Here is a 20509-nt window from a genome sequence, read left to right on the forward strand (position 1 = left end):
GCAGATGCACCGCAAAATGAATGAATCGCATTGGATTTAGTAAAATGCCCCATTCCCCAGTGTTCCACGAAGTGAGGATTTGCTCTGCTGACCACTAAGGAGAAAGGGTGGCCTGCACTCTTCCTCAGCTGTGGCCTCACACCCCTCAAGGCCCTTGATGCCTGAGCTTCCTGCCCCTGCTGATGTCACAGCCCCGATGTCTGTCCTCTCGTCCCCGCCCGCAGGCCTGGCACGCATGGGCTGTGATGAACTTCGAGGCTGTGCTCCACTACAAACATCAGAACCAAGCCCGCGATGAGAAGAAGAAACTGCGTCACGCCAGTGGGGCCAACATCACCAACGTGGCCACTGCCGCCACCACGGCGGCCACGGCCACTGCCACCAGCACCGAGGGTAGTAACAGCGAGAGCGAGGCTGAGAGCACTGAGAACAGCCCTACCCCATCTCCTCTGCAGAAGAAGGTCACTGAGGTACCCTTCCTTCCTCCCCCATCAAGGACGGACCCAGGCACCAGGCGCTCTGAGGGATGGAGGCTGATAGAAGCCTGAGGCCCTACTCGGAAGCTCTGGTTGAAGCCAGAAAACATGGTTTGCCATCGGCATTGTTTGAGACAGTGCTTTTGTTTATATATTTGGGTTTGGGGAACTGACGTAGCCCCTGTGCTGAAGAATGAGGTCCTTGTCATGCTTCCCATGTGACTGAGCTCATTCTCCTGATGCTCTGCACCGGTGTGGAGGCAGCCTACACATCTTCGGGCCCACTCTGAGCACAGAGCCCGGCAGAGTCCATCCCCTGTCTTTTTCTCTCCCCTTCCACCTCCCCTGAGGCTGTCGGTTCAGGGCCTGGGGCAGCTGACCAGCCCAGAGATCAGCATGTTCAGGGCCTTAGCCCCACCTCCTCTGCCACCCTGTTCAGGAAGCCACTGTTAGCCCAGGATAGTAACAGTTACGGCACCATTGCCATTACTGAATGCTTGCTCTGTGCCAGGTGCTGATCTAAAGGCTTTCTGTGTATTAGCTGCTTTAATCCTCATAACCACTCTTTGAAGGGGATACTATTTAGTATGCTGTTATGCCCATTTTACAGATGAGAAAGCTGAGGCAAGAGTGTCACTAACATACGTGTGTTCCAACAGGATTTGTCCAAAACTCTCTTGATGTACACCGTCCCTGCTGTCCAGGGCTTCTTCCGATCCATCTCTTTGTCACGAGGCAACAACCTCCAGGACACGCTCAGGTATCAGGGAAAGGAAGGGAAGCCCTGGTGGGCCATGTGGATGGCAGGTCACAGAAGTCACACATAAAGTCCTCTTTCCCTACCCACCCCGATGAGCACGTCCCAGAGTCGCAGCTGACCAGCCCCACCTGTGCGGGTGAGATCTGCAAAGAGGAGGGAGCAGTGGCCCAAGGACTGCCCGTGTGTGGCTTGTTATGTAGGAAGAAGAAACCCAGCTGTTTCTCCCAATATCGCTGAAATTCCTTCAGCTTTTGGAGGCAACTCTGAGAGGCCTAAACAAATGGCAACAGGCCAGCCAGTCCAGAGGCTCTAGGTGACCAGCCCTCCTGCGTTTGGGGGTCTCCACCGGCTAAGTGCCGGGTTTCCAAGTTGCTGCTGTGCTACAGGCAACTCTTTCTGCACGTGCAAAGCTTATCCATGGGCTCGTCTGTTAGTGTTACGAGCTGATGCCATGGTGACCCCTCTGTGTTACCTGGAATTAAATAATCATTCACTTGGGATAATCTTCCTGTGTTTGGCCGAGCACCGCTGGCCATCCCCACCCACCCACTCCCAAGCAGTCCCAAGACCGAACACATTGGAGAGCCACTGATTTGGAATTCTGCCATTTCTCTTCCCAAGAGTCTTGAAGATGAAAAAACAGACAAAAGCTGGTAAATTAAATTTTCTATGACTTTCATTTTTCTTTTCCAGAGTCCTCACCTTATGGTTTGATTATGGTCACTGGCCAGATGTAAATGAAGCCTTAGTGGAAGGGGTGAAAGCGATCCAGATTGACACTTGGTTACAGGTGAGGACACTTGGTTACAGGTGAGGACACTTGGTTACAGATGAGGACACTTGGTTACGGGTGAGGACACTTGGTTATAGGTGAGGACACTTGGTTACAGGTGAGGCTCCTTGGTTGTAGGTGAGGACAATTGGTCATGGGTAAGGGTACTTGGTTACAGGTGAGGGTACTTGGTTACAGGTGAGGTACTTGGTTACAGGGAGGACACTTGATTACAGGGAGGACACTTGGTTACAGGTGGGGATGGGTCAGATTTTGCTCCTCGTCTGTCTCCTCTTACAGTCATACACTGTTGAGAGTAGCAAGGAAGCATGTGCTGTACAGTGGTGAGGAAGTAGGGATCAACCCCAAGGTCAAGACTCCATATTTTCTTCAGTTCCTTTTAGAGAACTGAAGAGAATGAACCATTTCCAAGCCCAACAGCATCTACCAAACAAGTCATAAGAGCTGTTCGTGGCTCAGAAGAATAACTGGAGTTGTTTCCACATCTCATGCTGCACACTGTGTCTTTCTGAATATCAGGTTATACCTCAGCTCATTGCGAGAATTGATACGCCGAGGCCCTTGGTGGGACGTCTCATTCACCAGCTTCTCACAGACATTGGTCGGTACCACCCCCAGGTATGTGGAGACCCGGGGCAGTTTCTCATCTAACTGCTGACCTTCTGATTTGGTGGTCAGCCTTTCCTAAAGCTGCTCTAGAGATGCGAGTGCAACTGGGAGCTAAGCGTCCTGTCCTGCCCCCGGGAGGGCCTGCCTAGCTGGCAGGCTCTGGGACCCAGGGGCCTTCCAGGAAAGAAAGAACCCCCGCCAAGATCGTATAGCCCCTGCCTGGTAGACTCAGATGAGTGTCGGTATCATCTTCTTGTCATCCTCCTTTCACACGAGTTTGGAAATGTTCCTTCTGTATTTGCTTCAGGCCCTCATCTACCCGCTGACGGTGGCTTCTAAGTCTACCACCACGGCCCGTCACAATGCGGCCAACAAGATTCTGAAGAACATGTGCGAGCACAGTAACACCTTGGTGCAACAGGCCATGATGGTGAGTCAGGGCCGGGCAGATTTCACGGCCTCTGGCCACCGAGCAGAGGTCTTGAGTGACATTGTCTTTCTTCCTCATGACAGGGCTGCGTACTCCCTCTGGCTGCCAGATAGAGTACCTTCTGTTTCTCCGAGACAGGCCTGCCTGAGCTTAGCCTATCCTTGGTGCTTCCCTCCTTCCCCTTTCTGATCCAGGTGAGTGAGGAGCTGATCCGAGTGGCCATTCTCTGGCATGAGATGTGGCACGAAGGCCTGGAAGAGGCATCTCGCTTGTACTTTGGGGAGAGGAACGTGAAAGGCATGTTCGAGGTGCTGGAGCCCCTGCATGCTATGATGGAGCGGGGACCCCAGACTCTGAAGGAAACATCCTTTAACCAGGTATGGGATGAAAAAACGTCAACTGACGGGACCCCAGAGCCTTTTGCAGACGCCTTTCCCTCTAACCTCTTTACTGACTTGAAGAAAATGTATTCTGATGGAGGGAGGTCATAGGATATAAAACATCAGAAATTTATTTGTCACTAAGTTACAAGAACTCTCCCAAAACTTTAATGGGAAAACTATGGGATTCCTCACGAGGCCATCTCGTCTGTCTTCCGAACTTACTTTACCTGAGAAGCCATTCTGAGGTTGGGACTTTGGGGCTGGAATACTGCCGAGCTTCCCCGCTGAGCGATCCAGGCCAGTGCCTTCTGGCCAGGGTGCGCTCCCGAGGAGTTCTGCTGTCTGCTTGGGGACTCAGCCTTGTGGCTTAGTCAACACAAATGACAACTTGCAAATTTCCCCTGCATTCCCCCTCAGGCGTATGGTCGAGATTTAATGGAGGCCCAAGAGTGGTGCAGGAAGTACATGAAATCAGGGAATGTCAAGGACCTCACCCAAGCCTGGGACCTCTATTACCACGTGTTCAGACGAATCTCAAAGCAGCTGCCTCAGGTAGGATCTTAAGGCTCCAGCAGGGTTAACGGTCATTATAGTCCTTTCTGTTTTATTGTCTGTGAACATTCTAACGCTAACCCCCCAGCACCTGGTTCCACTTCTACCTGCAGACTTTGGGACAAGTCTTCTCTATTAGCAACCCATTGAAAAATACTTAAATGGCATTTAAATTCCTCCCTGAGGCAGAAAACTAAACCCTGTGGTAATTATTCACAGCTCACATCCTTAGAGCTGCAATACGTGTCCCCAAAACTTCTGATGTGCCGGGACCTGGAATTGGCTGTGCCGGGAACATACGACCCCAACCAGCCGATCATTCGCATTCAGTCCATTGCACCATCTCTACAAGTCATCACATCCAAGCAGAGGCCCCGGAAGTTGACGCTTATGGGTAAGGACCGTCGTGCGGACCCGAGACTCGGGTAAGGACCCAAGTCTCCCTCCCACCCTGGCAGACCCCTCCCCTCTCCTGAAACGACTGCTTGCTGTCCACACGACTAATCTTTCTCCTGTTTATTGAGAGCCGAGTAGGGAAAAGTGGGTTTCTCCTTTACTGCCTCTCCCTGGGACCCCTCGTTGATTCATACAGCTGTGCTTACCTAAGTGAAGCATAACACTCCCCCCCGCCCCCAGAACAGGTGGAAGGGAGCTGTGAAGGCCTGCGATGTGGAGGATGGGTGGGTGGGCAGCTGTCAGGGAGCTGATGAGGCAAGAAGGAGGCCCCGGATGCAAGCACGGCAGGTGACAGGCCACGTCGAAGGAAGGGCACCGGGCTTGAGTGTCCCTGTTTACTCTCACATTCTCTCTTTGTGGGAATTGCTGTGTAAAGTGAACAGACGGAAGTAGAACTCAGTTCAGACAGTGAGGTTCGTTACCTAGGGGGTGTGGTTTCGGGAGGCCTGAGTGCTCTGCTGACACTCTCAGCTCTCTTGCCTTTAACAGTGATTGTGTTTTTTAAACAGTGATTATTCACCGGCAGCAGCAAATGGTGGTCCACGGGTTATTGTCTCTCCGTAGGCTGGCCTTTTCTAATACTAAATACTAAAACACGTGTTGGTCAGCTTTCAGCAGCGTCTAATTAAAGAGACTTTACCAAAGGACTGTTTTCGGAGGTGTGGCTGAGTTAAGAGAGCCGGTAGTGTGAAGTTAGTCCTCACCCCTAACCTCCAGCATGAAGAGGGCACAGAGCCCGGCAAGGGCTGTAACCTGGAAAGAGAGGCCGTCCCCTAGAAGCCATGGCTCAGACAGTGGGAGGGAGCTATTTCCAGAACCGTAGCCTGGCCAGTTGTCAGGGGCAAGTACCCTGACCTCTCCCTCTTCCCACCCTCTGACCTCCCGCCACTGCCCCCATTGGCCAAGCACACAGGGGAGCCCAGGGGATGTGGTCTCTAGGGGTCAGGCTTCTCGGGTCAGAGCAGGACAGAGAAGGACAGAAAGTGGGTTAGGGAGGGGACATGTAGAGTGACCATCTTTGTGCAGACTTGTTCCTGGCCCTCGAAGACAGAGTTTTTTAAAAATTTTACTTACGTTGCTTTGAACATCTCATTGGCGGACCATTAACAGGAGGGCCATTCTTTTCATCCGTTCTAGGGAGTGTTTCTTCTCTTTGTAGGGACAGTATGACTGGGTAAGTTATGTGTCCACAGACTTGTGAATGCAGTGGTGGTCCACCAGCCAGTGGGATTGAGACCCTCTGATCCTCGCTGACTGCTCCCCCCATTCTTTACAGGCAGCAACGGGCACGAGTTTGTCTTCCTCCTGAAGGGCCACGAAGATCTGCGGCAGGACGAGCGAGTGATGCAGCTCTTCGGCCTGGTCAACACCCTTCTGGCCAATGACCCAACATCTCTTCGGAAAAACCTCAGGTATTCAGGATGCCGAGAAATCTTCTAGTTATTTCTTAACATCTCTCCAGGTAGTCATGTACCTTTGCCAAATAAATAATTACATACCTGACAGGAAGTCATCAATAGCCAAGGTGTCAAAGAGAAAAATTCTCCAGGTTTTTAGACTATTCTTATGGGAAATGCCTTTGATAACCTCCAGAGGATTCAGAAAGGAGCACTTTGTGGCCTTTAGACTGGAGATTCCACAAATTCAATGTGTTCTACCCTTACAGGATGACAGCCCTGCCAAGCCCTTCCTGTCCTCAGTCTTCTCTTACTCCTCTTTCTGTTAAGAACATAGATATGGGGCTTCCCTGGTGGCGCAGTGGTTGAGAGTCCACCTGCCGATGCAGGGGACACGGGTTTGTGTCCCGGTCTGGGAAGGTCCCACATGCCGCGGAGCGGCTGGGCCCGTGAGCCATGGCCACTGAGCCTGCGCGTCTGGAGTCTGTGCTCTGCAACCGGAGAGGCCACAACAGTGAGAGGCCCGCGTACCACAAAAAAAAAAAAAAAAAAGTTCTACTCTGTTTTCTGCTCAGTGACCCTGCTTCCTCATGGGTTTTAGCATCCAGAGATATGCTGTCATTCCCTTATCAACCAATTCGGGCCTCATCGGCTGGGTCCCCCACTGTGACACGCTGCACGCCCTCATCCGGGACTACAGGGAGAAAAAGAAGATCCTTCTCAACATTGAGCATCGCATCATGCTGCGGGTATGTGATGAGTCTGCCAGACCCAACCCTTTAGTGTCTCGGAGGCAAAACTCACCAGTCAGGGAATCTGTACAAAGCTGCTTTTCTCGTTCTCCTATACGTGTCCATCACTGAAAAATCTTTTTGAGGGAATTAGCTGTTGACAAAGGATTAATGATGTGAGTCCTAAAGCAGATAACCTTCTCTAAGAAACAGAAGGACCCTAAAGCCCAGAAATTAGGTTTCCATCACCCTCCGTGAGACTGGACAGCATTATGTATCAGGCAACATGTATCTACTGAATACTAATAATGTATCCAGAGCACTGACTGGCCATATGGGGAAATAATGCTTAGTAGGTGTGTGAGTGAGGAGAACGAGAATTGTTTGTTGCCCAAAACCTTGAACCTTTCAGTTTTCTCATTCGTACCGGTAGGCTGGCACTGAGGCAAGGCCCATTTTACCCTTACGCCCTGGCACTTCCTGTGGTCATTGGGTTAGAGTGGCCACTGCTTTTCTTTGTTTCCCTTCTCCTTTTGGCGGTGGTGGGGAAATTAGAACCCAGCCCTGCCTGGCCACGGAGCCTTGTTTCTTCCTGGGTGTGAGCTGCCTATCTCAGGCCGCCCCTCACAGCCCTTGTGTCCTGGTGCAGATGGCTCCAGACTACGACCACCTGACTCTGATGCAGAAGGTCGAGGTGTTTGAGCACGCCGTCAACAACACAGCTGGGGACGACCTGGCCAGGCTGCTGTGGCTGAAGAGCCCCAGCTCCGAGGTACGGCACCCCACCCCACCCCACCCCACCCCACTCGTGCCACTGCCCTTTGGTGCACCCCCTCGGGTCAGGAATGGTTTTCTTGTTTGTTCCTGTGCACCTGGTGGACGAGTCTCTGTAATGATTAGCTGTGGATGATGGGCAGTCTTTTAGAGCAGAAACTGAAAGGGTGAGCCATGCAGTCTAGCAGTAGTTAGTAGTTTCAAGTTTCAGCCATTGCTTTACGATAGTATTTTATTAAGGCTGTTAAATCTTTTTCATATGTATTATAAATTTCCTATTTATTTGGTTTTTCAATTTTGTTAACAGTATGTTTCTCAGTTTGAAATTTTTGTTTTGTTTTGGTTTTGATGTGCATTTTTAAATGTTAGAAGTTAATAGATTTTTAATCCTTTTCTTTAAAGTCTACCTTTGGCTTTATATTTAGAAAGTCTGCACCTCAAGATTACTTATCTTTTCTTGTACTAATTATAAGATTTGTGATGTGATATGATACTGCTGCTGTATGATAAATATAAAAGATGTTAAGAGAGTAAATTACATAAGTTCTTATCACAAGGGGAAAAAAAAGATTTTTGTTTACATTTAAATCCTTAACCCAAGTTGGAATTTAAAGTTAGGGCATAAATTTTATTTTTTTAAGACGATGAAGTAATATTTTAGTATTACCAAATCATCCATCCTTTCACCACTATTTAAAAGAGTCAATTTTTATTATATACTAAATTCTCATATGCCTTTGGATTTCTTTCTAGAATTTCTATTTCATTGATCTTTCTGCCTGTTTCTCCTCAAGTATCCCACTGTTAATACAAGTCTCTTCTCATTGGCTATTTACATATAATTTTTTTCCAGATAAATTTTGGGATCATTTTGTCAAGGTCCCCCAAAAACGTGCCAGTGAATTTTTATTGAAATTACATTAAGTGTATTGAATAATCTGGGAGGATAGTACATCTTTTCAATCTTAAGTGGATATCCTTAAATGGATATTTTCACTGACTCAAGTCTTTATATTTCTAAGCAAAGTTTAATTTATTTATTCATCTAAGTTCTGCACATTTCTAATTAAGTTTATTCTGAGCATAGTTTATCTTTGTAACTATGAATGTGATTTTGGTTCCCTTATACGTTCTAACTGCTTATTGATGGACTATAAGCAAACAACTGATTGGGGTATAATTATGTTGAAACAAGTTAGTTTCCAGAGCCTTGGTTCACGTGTGCTCCTGTGTTCTAGGTGTGGTTTGATCGAAGAACCAATTACACCCGTTCTTTAGCAGTCATGTCCATGGTTGGGTATATTTTGGGCCTGGGCGATAGGTGAGTGAATTTGTTTCTTTGAGTCTTGCTTCTTGAATGGCTTCATTTTGTAGCCATTGTAGTTTTCTTGAATGGCTTCATTTTGTTTTCCAGTGAGATTTATGACCATTTGGTAAGTATTTGTATTTTGTACTTTAGGCGCTTTTTGGGGCATCAACCTTAGTCCCCCATTTATTGTCCATGCCAACAGAACAACACATCAAACTAAAGAAGAAAAACAATAGTTCAAGGGTACTACTTTCTCCATAGGTTGGTTTAATGTATTAAAACCCATATTAAATCCAGTTGATTTTATTGATTCAATAAACGTTTATCAATCACCACCATGCTAAGATAAATAATTCTATTTCCTTAATTGAAACCAACCAAAGTAGATCCTTCTGATATTCCTACATAATAAATTTCATCCTAGTGTACTGACTGAAAAAGTAGTTTAGGAATGTTCAGAAATTCAAAACAAAAACAACTAGTATTCCGACGTCTACTGTTCTTCTCCTGAGATCATGTTTCACGCAATTATTTGAGAGTGAAAAAAATTTTATCCCACAGAAATAATAAATTCCTGTTTTTAAAAAACTCAGAGGGACTTCCCTGGTGGTCCACTGGTTAAGACTCCGTGCTCCCAATGCAGGGGGCACGGTTCAATCCGTGGTCAGGGAACTAAGATCCAAAAAAAAAACTTAGTAAAACACCTGTTGAATTGGCTCAGGGGCTCAGGGAGATGAGACCCTATGATAGGTGCCGAGTAGCGAAGATAGAACCTTGTCACTCTGAGATGCCAGCACTGCCAGAGACCATTTATCCTGTGACCAAAGACCTTGGGATAGCAAATTGTCTCGGTATCATGGGGCAGCTTGTGATTCACACAGATAAATTCTCATTTGAGCCCTAGGGCAGGGGTCGGCAAGCCTTTTCTGTAAAGGGCCAGATAATAAATATTTTAGGCTTCGCTGGCCATACGATCTCCGTCACAACTACTCATCTCTGCTGCTGTAGCATAAAAGCAGCCTGAAACAATATATAAACAAATGAGTGTGGCTGTGTCCCAGTAAAAGTTTACTTACAAAAGTTGGAGGGGTGCTGCTAGATTTTGCCTGAGTGCTGTAGTTAGCCAGCCCCTGGCCTAGAGTCTCACAGACTTGGGGATTTGTTCTTCTGTGCTGCTCTCTTGACCTCCCCCGGTCTCTCTTCTGTTTCTCAAAGACACCCATCCAACCTGATGCTGGACCGGCTGAGCGGGAAGATCCTGCACATTGACTTTGGGGACTGCTTTGAGGTGAACACGCGTTCCAGAACACCACGTAACCTCACCTTCCCGGATGATCACTTTCCACCCCGCTCCAACCACTTAGGCAAACTTAAGCCCAAAATGCATTATCCTCACCCCTGCCTCTCCTACCAAGGTGATAGAAAATCAGTCTCATAAATGACATCCATGCTCTTTGATACTTGCTGTAATTGGACTCAGAAAAAGGGGGATGGGGGGCACGGTTCACAACCCTCCTTTGTTTGTTTGTTTTTTTCTTTTCGGCCGCTCCGCGCGGCACGTGGGATCTTGGTTCACCGACCAGGGAATCAAACCCACGCCCCCTGCATCGGAAGGGCGGAGTCTTAACCACTGGACCACCAGGGAAGTCCTTTATAATTTTTTTTTTAAGTTTCTTTTTTTTTTTTTTTTGATGTGGACCATTTTTAAAGTCTTTGTTGAATTTGTTACAGTATGCTTCTGTTGGTTTTTTTTTTTGATGTTTTGGTTTTTTGGCCGCAAAGCATGTGGGATTTAGTTCCCTACCAGGGATCAAACCCGTACCCCCTGCACTGGAAGGCGAAGTCTTAACCAGGGAAGTCCCCACACACCCTCTTTAAGTGGAGGAATCCCTTATCCTTGACATGGCCTGCTGGTCAAAGGCCTGGGCGTGACGCACACTTGTCTTTTTCTTTTTTTCTCTCTTTCTCTCCCTCTCTCTTTTTTTTTTTTTTTTTAAGATGTTGGGGGTAGGAATTAATTAATTTATTTTTGCTGTGTTGGGTCTTCGTTTCTGTGCGAGGGCTTTCTCTAGTTGTGGCAAGCGGGGGCCACTCTTCATCGCGGTGCGCGGGCCTCTCACTATCGCGGCCTCTCTTGTTGCGGAGCACAGGCTCCAGACGCGCAGGCTCAGTAGTTGTGGCTCACGGGCCTAGTTGCCCCGCGGCATGTGGGATCCTCCCAGACCAGGGCTCGAACCCGTGTCCCCTGCATTAGCAGGCAGATTCTCAACCACTGCGCCACCAGGGAAGCCCATCTCTCCCTCTCTCTTTCCTCTCTTTCTCTCTCCCCACCCTCCCTCTCCCCCTCTCCCCATTTCTCCCCCTCTCCCTCTCCCCCACCCTCTCTCTTTTATTTTTAGTTGTCTATTCGATCCCAGTGACAAGACCCGTCACTAAACTCAAGCTGCTTCCTTTCTGTGCTCTAATTGAAGTCGGTGCTGGTGATGCAAAGGAAAGCCACTTGCCTGCCCCTGGCTTCAGCTGAGGAAAAGTCTAACCAGTGGACTTGGTTTTTCCCTTTATTATCCTTAGGTTGCTATGACCAGAGAGAAATTCCCAGAGAAGATTCCATTTAGACTAACAAGAATGTTGACCAATGCTATGGAGGTGAGTGGATATTGATAATGAGCTGATTTGAAGTGGGACCGATACAGTTCCAACCCTCTCTGAGGACAGACTTGCTTCCTTGTTAGATCTCCAGTTCCCCAAATGCCCAGGTTATTCTGTAGTCGTTTCTTGGTATTTTCCATTGTGTTAGAAAAGATCCGTCTTTGAAAGTCTTACCAACCTTTACTCCAGACCTTGTTTCATATGAATCACAGTCCTGACCTGACCCTTTGCTCTGAAGACATTCCCAGCCTGGCCCATCAGTAATGGGCTAAGTCGTCTTCCTGAGTGGAGGTGACACGCCTTCTTGACTGCCTGACTTTCGGTTGTAAGGCCTTCAGGGGCCAGTGTTGGTGACCTCTGTGGTGAATGGCTCTGGCCCATCTGCAGGTCACGGGCCTGGACGGCAACTACAGAATCACATGCCACACGGTGATGGAAGTGCTTCGGGAGCACAAGGACAGCGTCATGGCTGTGCTGGAAGCCTTCGTCTATGACCCCTTGCTGAACTGGAGGCTGATGGACAGTGAGTCTTAGCAAGTGCCTGGGAACTGGAGTCCGCACTCTCCCAAAGTGGGAGTATCTGACGCATTCCATTTCACGATCCTGTCCCCCTTCGAGCGCGGAGCCCAAGACACGTTACTAGGCTACCGCATTACATTTTCACAAAGCAGCTCTGGTGGCTGGAAATGAATTTCAAGTATTTTTATTAACTAAGACAGAAAACTCCAGTCATCAGTTTAGATACTAATTGAAACCTTTTTCAGGGTAAATTAAGTACTCTAATGATTTTTGTTTAGGTTTCATGTTGAGTAGCAGATGGAATTTTGACAGGAGATGCAAGCAGTTGTGGTATCTCAGCAATATCTCAGTCTATTCTTTTTTCCTACCTCCTTAGCAGGTGTTTACTAATAAGAGGTGTCTTTTCCACTGTGCCTGTCATACTTTCACCTTGTTGTCTGGTTTACATTGTCTGAATCCAGCTCAGCCACATAAAGTGTCCCTCAGGATGGGATACCTGTGCTAACAGCTACCCGTTTTCTCCCGAGCAATACGTCTTTGGTTCTTCTCTCTTAGGGGTTATAGCTTTTGGGAAAATTATATTTTTATGATTATAAGAAAATATATCAATCAAGTTTTTTTCAAGTCAAAATTTGAAGCACTTTTTAATCCTCCCTTTATTTCTTTCCCTAGCAAATACCAAAGGCAACAAGCGATCACGAACGAGGACAGATTCCTACTCTGCTGGCCAGTCAGTAGGTGGGCGCATCCCCTGAAGGGTTGCAGATTCTGTCCTTTTCTGTCCATAGTGTTTCTAGAAGAGGGTGAGCTTTGTCACTGCCTTTAGGAAGCATGACTTAAAGTAGTAAGCACCTAACGTGTGTTTTATTTAATGCCTCTCAGGAAGGAGTGGGTAGCTAAAGCTCAGCAATTTTGATCAAACTATCCAATCTTAATCTATCTGTAAAAACATAATTAAAAGTATGTCTGGGGCTTCCCTGGTGGCGCAGTGGTTGAGAGTCCACCTGCCGATGCAGGGGACACGGGTTCGTGCCCCAGTCCGGGAGGATCCCACATGCCGTGGAGCACCCGGGCCCGTGGGCCATGGCTGCTGAGCCTGCGCATCTGGAGCCTGTGCTCCGCAATGGGAGAGAGCACAGCAGTGAGAGTCCCGCGTACTGCAGAAGAAAAAAAAAAAAAAAGTATGTCTGAATATTAGCCTATATTTAGCCTGCCCTTTAATGGTGCCTGGGTTGTGATAATTACTAGCTATAATACCTTAATCCTAAAGCTTTGTTAATAGCTCAGAAATAGGAAGATGGAAGCAGCAGAAATGTACTCACACTGCTGCCTGAGGAGCTGGGAAACCACATGAAACATTGTTTCCAAGAATGTGGTCCACAGAACAGGGTTCCAAGAAGATAATGTCCTTCCAAGAGCCAGAACAGGGTCAGCTTATTAAATGCTCTGACACGTCTCAAAGTAAAGCTGTTTAACTTTGTTTACCCTTGCCCTTTGCTCCCTACCCTGAGCCCAACCCTTTGACCTCCACATCTAACAACATCCTATACAGTCATCCTTTAGGAAGTATTGTCAGGGTGTATAACAGTAAAATATTCTCTACAAATACTTATGGAACATTTGCAACTAGTTACTTAGCTAAGCCAAATAGTGTTTAGAGGTGCAAAAAGAATATGAGGTACCAGGAATGCCCTGAAGAAGCACACAGTCCCATTATGGAATTGACCAGAGTATATATGAAATAATAAAGAGAAGAGTGCACTGCACAGGTACCACATAATTTGGTTGGTAACAGAGGGATGGTGGGCCTTAGAAAGGAGGTCTCGCTCTGAACTGCAGTGGTTTAGGGAGATCGTGGGCTGGTGGAATTTAAGCTGAGCCTTACTGGATGGATGGAATCTGGATGTGTAAAATGGAAGAGAGTGTTCTCGGCAGGAAACTGAGATCCTGGATTGGTATCATTTATGAATAGCTTGGAGTCTACACTGGATACCATAAATACCTGAATCACCCATGGTGTCTGGGGGGCCTCATACAGATGACTGGCCTCACCCAAATTACGTGATACTTACTGGTTTAACTCTCAGGGTCCACCTCCTTAATACATTATTGCAGAGGGGAATCAGGACAGCCTGTTCTGGTGGCACCAGGTGCTGGTGGACCTGGTTGTTTTTATGTGGCTTAAAAGTTAAGTTCCAGGGACTTCCCTGGTGGCGCAGTGGTGAAGAATCTGCCTGCCAATGCAGGGGACACGGATTCAAGCCCTGGTCTGGGAAGCTCCCACATGCCACGGAGCAACTAAGCCCGTGTGCCACAACTACTGAGCCTGTGCTCTAGAGCCCGTGAGCCACAACTGCTGAGCCCGTGTGCCCCAACTACCGAAGCCTGCACATCTAGAGCCCGTGCTTCTCAACAAGAGAAGCCACCGCAGTGAGAAGCCCTCACACCGCAACAAAGAGTAGCCCCCGCTCGCCGCAACTAGAGAAAGCCCGCGTGCAGCAACGAAGACCCAACACAGTCATAAATAAATAAATTTATTTTTTTTTAAATGAAGTTCCAGGGACTCATTAATAAAAGTATTATTATTACTAGCTTCAGTTTGAAGGCCTGTGATGTCCAAGGACAATGTGTAAATAACTCCATAGTTCTGATTCTAGACTGCTCTCCTGAAGGCCCCAGTCACTGGAGGGTGACCCTAAAGCTTGTGGACTTTTTCTCCCCAGAATTGATGTATAAATTCCTCCAAGGAATAACATTTCAGTCATGTGTGTGACCCCTTGAAAGCTAGTTTTCTTTATGTTATTACCAGTTTTTGTCCAACCAAATTTTGTTACCGGATCTTTGACTCGTGATCCTATTCTGTGTGTCAGAACAGTTTATTAATGCTGTATGTTTGCAGACTCATGCTTTGCAGATTTAAAAACAATTTTTTTTGGCTGCGCCATGCAGCTTGTGGGATCTCAGGTCCCTGACCAGGGACTGAACCCGGGCCACAGCAGTGAAGGCACCAAATCCTAAACACTAGGCCACCCAGGAACTCACGAAAAACTTTTAACTACGTAAAGAGTAACATAACACTTCCTCTCTCCTTCCCCTCCGATATAGGTAGGGCAGGTGTTAAAGGGAATATAGTACATGAAGAATTAGAGCTAACACCTTGAAACAGTGGCTTCTTGGTGTTTGAATTTTCTGCTAACTGATTTTTTTCCTCCTAGAAATTTTGGATGGTGTGGAACTTGGGGAACCAGCCCATAAGAAAACAGGGACCACAGTGCCAGAATCTATTCATTCTTTCAGTAAGTCCAGCCTCTGAGGAATCACACCAGTGACTAGCTCATTAAGAAAATAGCAGCTGTGTGCACCATGATGAGGGTCAGTAAGAGGAGGCAACAAAACTGCCTTTGAGCAGAAAAGATCCTGTGAATTTCTCATTATATTCTGAGGACAAAGCTAGACAAAGAAGAAGAATTACTCAACATTTACAAAGTGAATATTTGAGAAAACAGGGGCATCCATTGAACCTGTTGTGATGATCCAATCTTACTGTTATTTCTACTTTTGTGTATTCCAGTTGGAGACGGTTTGGTGAAACCAGAGGCCCTAAATAAGAAAGCTATTCAGATTATTAACAGAGTTCGAGATAAGCTCACTGGTGAGTGTGTGTATGTGTTTACTTGAGAGGGACATAAAATCTCCTTTAGTGGGTGGTTGGCCCAGTTTCCAGTGGTGTTGGTGCCTAAACTTTGACCCTGTGCTGCTAACTGGAGTGTCTCTGAGGCCATCAGTTAAGGACCCTCTCTGATTCTCTAATGACCAATAAACTTTGTTTAAGTAATGTTGTTAACCTTGTTTTAACAGTGAAGTTTAACAGTAAAGTTCTGTTGGGTCCAGAGTCAGCCAAATTCAGGCAAAGCTTTTTTTATTATCATGGCTTGATATCAGAGCAAATCTGACCACTTGATTCGTTGCCCATCTGTGCTCAGGTAGCTGTTACGGAGTGGAGAACATGGAAGGGGAGAAACACATACTTTTGAACAGGAGACATGTCACATTAACCAGATGGTGTGACTTGGGGGTGGGAGGCGGGGAGGCAAAAGACCCCTCAGAAGGTGGTGAGGATGAACTGAGACGTGGGAGGCCCAGCACTGAGCATAGGGCCTGGCACGTAAGCTTTGTCGTCAAGGCACATTGGTTTATTGAGCACCCGCAAGTGCTAGATGCTGAAGAAACGGTGTTGGTAAAAACAGGCAGCTTCCCTGCCTTCGTGGGGCTTAGAATCTAAAGAGGAATACCGTTATGAGTGGAAGAGAGAGACTGAGGCTATGATGCCAGTAACAGGGAATTTAAGTTCAGGAGTTCAGGAAAGCTTTCCTCAGCAAACTACCCATGAGCTTAAAATCTGAAAGAGGAGTTGATTAGGGCAGATTGTTCCAGGTAAAGGAGGGAGCATAGCAAGAAAAAAGGTCCGAAAGCCTGCCAGTCTTAACTGCCCCGGAGAAAGGTGGGAGGAGCACCACGCAAAATGTTTTGACTCTGGGTAGGCCAGGGCCAGATCATACAGGACCTTATATTTTTATCCTATGTCTCATGGGCAGTGGGAAACCACTGAAAGGTTTTAAGGGGTTGGGGGGCCTGGGCAGGTTTGCATTGTGACATCCTGCCTGCTCTGGCTACGGGTGGAGCAGAGGCTCAGGGGAGGAAGCAGTTGCCACAGTCGTGCAGGCTGGACAGTTGATTAGACAAGGGTGGCAGCGGAGGTGGATTCAAGAGCGATTTAGAAGGTTAAAGCCAGAGGATTGATGATGGGGCATGAGGGGTGGGGCGGGATCAAGTGTGGCTCCAAGTCTCTGGTGACCTTCTGAGAGCTGTGATGAGCCTGACAGCCAGACTAAAGCAGTTGAAGAGAATGTGAAGTGAGAGAGAGAAGCGAGGGAATGGAGACAAGTTTGAAAACTCTTGAGAAGTTTGGCTGTGCAGGGAGGAGAGAGGATGAAGCTGGAGAAGGAGCAGTTGGAGAGGCTGTTTTTTCCTTCAGTAGGAGAGGAACGCGTTTACAAAAAAAGTGAGAACGTGAGGGGGAGAGTTTGCAGATACGAGTGAGAGGCAGGAGAGTCGATGTAAGGCTCCTAAGGAAGCAGCAGCGGTGGAGCAAAGTGCAGGTGATCTCGGCCTGAAATGGGAGGAGGGACAGCTCTGTGGGGTAACAGGAAGGAAGGAGAGGAAGCCAGCACCTTGAACACGCCCGACACACTGTGCATTTAGCGAGTCCATTAAATCGCAGAGGGGGAGATGAGGGCGCTGGTGAGGGCGAGGAGCCAGAGGAGAGCCTGGGATGTTCAGGGAGAGCAGAGGACTTGGAGTGGCCCTTGCGGAGATGGGAAGTCGCGCTGCCAGAGAAGCAGCACAGGCCGGCCAGGCAGCGCTCAGTGCCTGAGTGAGGTGGGAGAGTATGAATGTGATGAAAGCAGGCGGCCCTGCGGGAGGAAAGACTCGAAGGGGAGGCTAGAAGGGTCGAAAAGAACCGGGTTCCTCGGCCACTTGCCCAACTCAGGGACGATTATGGACTAGAAGGAGGAGTCTTCATAAGCCCATCGGCCAGATCTTCACCACTCATGAACTCAGCCGACCGTAGGACTTTACCCTCCAGAACCGAGTATGTATTAAGAGGAGACTGGTGTTATCCAAGTCACGTGGAGGAGAATTTAAAATCCAACTGTTGTCTAGCCTTTATATTCATGTATGAGGAGGAACTGATTTGGGCTACGGGGACAGGTAAGCCAAACGGGGCAACGAGGAATAACCGGGTGCAGACTGGATGCTTCTGTTTCTCACGTCCTAGGTCGGGACTTCTCTCACGATGAAACGTTGGATGTCCCAACACAAGTTGAGCTGCTCATCAAACAAGCAACATCCCATGAAAACCTCTGCCAGTGCTACATCGGCTGGTGAGTGGCCTGTCAAAGCACCTCTGTTCAGATAAGCAATCAGGACCCCACCCTGTGCCCCAAACCCAGAGTCACAGAAAAAGATCTGGGCGGGGGTGGGGGGGCAGTATCCATAAAGGGAAATCGTGTTTCAAATCTCTTTTAAAAAAGTTTGTATTCTCTGTTTGTGCTCACTGTTCCAAAAAGGAGAAAATGGAGAAATGCAGATGTGCATTTGGAAGGCAAACACCAAAATAAATTAAAATTACATTTTATATTGGTTTAGAAGAGTAGGTGAGGCCCCCTTATTTGGGTTGGGGGGGTTCTTTTGGGATTTTTGCTGTCGATTCAGAGATACGGGAAGGGTAGGAGAAGAAACCAAAGCAGAGACAGAGAGAAGGAGATGAAAAGGCAAATTTATCATCCAGGATTGTAACCTCAAGGACCACTCTGGGGTCTGCTTTGATTAATCGCCCGAGGCACGCTTGAAGGTAGAAACTTGAGAGAGAGGGTGGCGGGGAGGCGCCCTTCTGGGACCACAGCAGGCGTCAGCCCTGGACTGGAAATTATGAGCGTGTCCTGCACAATTAGGTGTGAAAGATCTCAGGGAACGTCCCAGGGGTTGTCAGACCTTGCTCTTTCCATTTTCAATGTATCCACGTAAAGCTTTGAAGAAGCCCAGATTATTAAAATACTCCTTTTCTCTCTGTCTTCTTAGGTGTCCTTTCTGGTAACTAGAGGCCCAGACATGCCCACAGCATTTCTCTTGAGGCTTTTGTACTTTGGTATATGCTTCCACTAAACTGAAGCCATGGTGAGAAAGTTCAGCTCTGTTAAATATTTTGAAATGTAAATGAAAAGAACTACTGTATATTAAAAGTTGGTTTGAACCGACTTTCTAGCTGCTGTTGAAGAATATATTGTCAGAAACACAAGGCTTGATTTGGTTCCCAGGACAGTAAACGCAGTAATACTACAGAAATCAAGCCATTGATTTTGGGAAACAGAAGATTTCATAACTTTAGAAATACGGGTTTTGACTTAACTCACAAAAGAACTCATAAGCGTTTGCTGACAGAAGAATGGCCTAGTCGATGCTCTCGACATGGACACAGCAAACTCAGCACAGTCATGAAGCCTCAGGTCCTGGAGGACACGGATTAGGGTTCTGAACTGTAAGGAAGCAGGAGAAGTTGACTTGGTCACCTTCGCCCATCTCATTACCTCACTGGTCCATGGACGGCAGCAACAACCCTTGCACGATGGGCCAAAATGGATGGAAAAGGTCTGTCTTCTGCCTCACCCGTGATGCTGCACCGTACACACTGCAAGACTGGAGCCACTCGGAGGGGAGTTTCTTCAGATCGCCGGGTGGCCTCGGCTGAGCAGATACACGGAGCGGACCACAGAGCAGTAGGAGGCTCACACTGGCCTCCCCCAGCATGGTTCTGGGATGTTTTCAGTGAGGTCTGAACGCTCTGTGTTTAGAGCAAGGCCTTGGAATACAGGAATGCTGTCATGGAGGTGCTGACACAGAGGGGGATGGTCTAGTACATGTTGGGAATTAGGAGCAAAAGAAATATTAAACTAAATGCACAAAATATAAAGTGTAGCCATGTCTAGACACCATGTTGTATCTGAATAATTTTTGTGCCAATAAATGACATCAGAATTTTAAAAACATGTATATGAGTGGCTTTTTATTCCTACTTATTAGTTCATAAAGGAAGCAGTTACTTCTTCAACATTCGTTAACACTGAGTACTGGGACTGTGCAGGACAAGGGTCTATGTGACGTGGTCTCCATCCTTGGCTTGTTCACGGCCAGACGAGGTGGAGCCGGCATCTCAGGAGCGGACTGATAAAGCCACCGGCTGCGTGGTGAGGAGAGCCACGTGCAGGGCGCTAGCCTTGGGTGGGGTCACTGATTCCACTGGGCGAACCAGGAAAGCCTCACAGAAAGGGGGGACACTTGCCAGGGGTCTTAAAGGAGGAGTGGGAGTTTGTCAGATGAAGCAAGTGAGGACGTTCTCAGCAGAAAAGAAGTATGAAAGCACAATATTGTGCAGGAATGGCAAGTGTTCACTTGAACCACATTAGATTGTAGATATTCGGCCATTTTTATATGTGAAACAGCAGTTTCACACACTTGGACCTCATGGTTCAGCATGTCTGGCTCAGTGGTCAGTGGGAAATAAAAGGAATAATAGGAAAAAGAATAATAGGAACTAAAAGGAGGCTAGAAAGTAGAACCAGGCCAGACTGGCCTGCCTCACAGTTCAGTGGCAAGGAGTTTGAACCTGATGCTGTGGACAACAGGGAGGGAACCACGTGAAGTTTTAAAACAGAGAAATAGAACCTGAGTAGTGTTTTTAAGAGAAACTGGTATCAAACAGGTGGAAAGAAAATTAAAAGCTAGTAAGGCCTAGTAAAACTGTTGGAATAATGGAGAGGAGGGAACTGGCAAGTACTAGATACAGATTCCTCTGAAGAGAAAGCATGCCTACAGAGTTCTTCCAAATTCCTGTGGGCCATAGCTACCCAGTAAGAAATACTGAATCATACAAGCTATTTAAGGAACTTGTAAAATGGACCTAGAGATTATCATACTAAGTGAAGTAAGTCAGAAAGACAAATACCATATGATATTACTTATATGTGGAATCTAAAGTACAACACAGGGACTTCCCTGGTGGTCCAGTGGGTAAGACTCCAAGCTCCCAATGCAAGGGGCCCGGGTTCCATCC

General features: G+C 47.4%; 1 protein-coding gene across 4 annotated transcripts in view; it reads left to right on the forward strand.

The window, feature by feature from the left end:
- Positions 1–19421, forward strand: part of MTOR (mechanistic target of rapamycin kinase) — a 117488-nt gene extending 98067 nt beyond the window's left edge. For 3 of the 4 annotated variants that reach the window (XM_082834556.1, XM_082834554.1, XM_082834555.1), the window contains exons 39-58: positions 225–470; positions 1136–1236; positions 1930–2026; positions 2549–2647; positions 2946–3068; positions 3263–3445; positions 3869–4003; positions 4223–4397; positions 5736–5871; positions 6458–6605; positions 7237–7359; positions 8600–8682; positions 9886–9958; positions 11242–11316; positions 11707–11842; positions 12511–12576; positions 15054–15134; positions 15410–15490; positions 17678–17783; positions 18481–19421. In XM_082834556.1, the coding sequence (XP_082690682.1) occupies positions 225–470; positions 1136–1236; positions 1930–2026; positions 2549–2647; positions 2946–3068; positions 3263–3445; positions 3869–4003; positions 4223–4397; positions 5736–5871; positions 6458–6605; positions 7237–7359; positions 8600–8682; positions 9886–9958; positions 11242–11316; positions 11707–11842; positions 12511–12576; positions 15054–15134; positions 15410–15490; positions 17678–17783; positions 18481–18496 (2283 nt within the window). In that variant the 3' untranslated portion in view covers positions 18497–19421. Of the gene's footprint in view, positions 1–224; positions 471–1135; positions 1237–1929; positions 2027–2548; positions 2648–2945; positions 3069–3262; positions 3446–3868; positions 4004–4222; positions 4398–5735; positions 5872–6457; positions 6606–7236; positions 7360–8599; positions 8683–9885; positions 9959–11241; positions 11317–11706; positions 11843–12510; positions 12577–15053; positions 15135–15409; positions 15491–17677; positions 17784–18480 lie in introns of those variants that run through there. The other variant, XR_014326030.1, reaches the window with a different exon arrangement.
- The last annotated feature ends 1088 nt before the right edge of the window (positions 19422–20509 follow it).

This window comes from Leucopleurus acutus (genome assembly GCF_964270905.1).
Source record: "Leucopleurus acutus genome assembly, chromosome: 2".
Taxonomy (NCBI): Eukaryota; Metazoa; Chordata; class Mammalia; order Artiodactyla; family Delphinidae; genus Leucopleurus; species Leucopleurus acutus.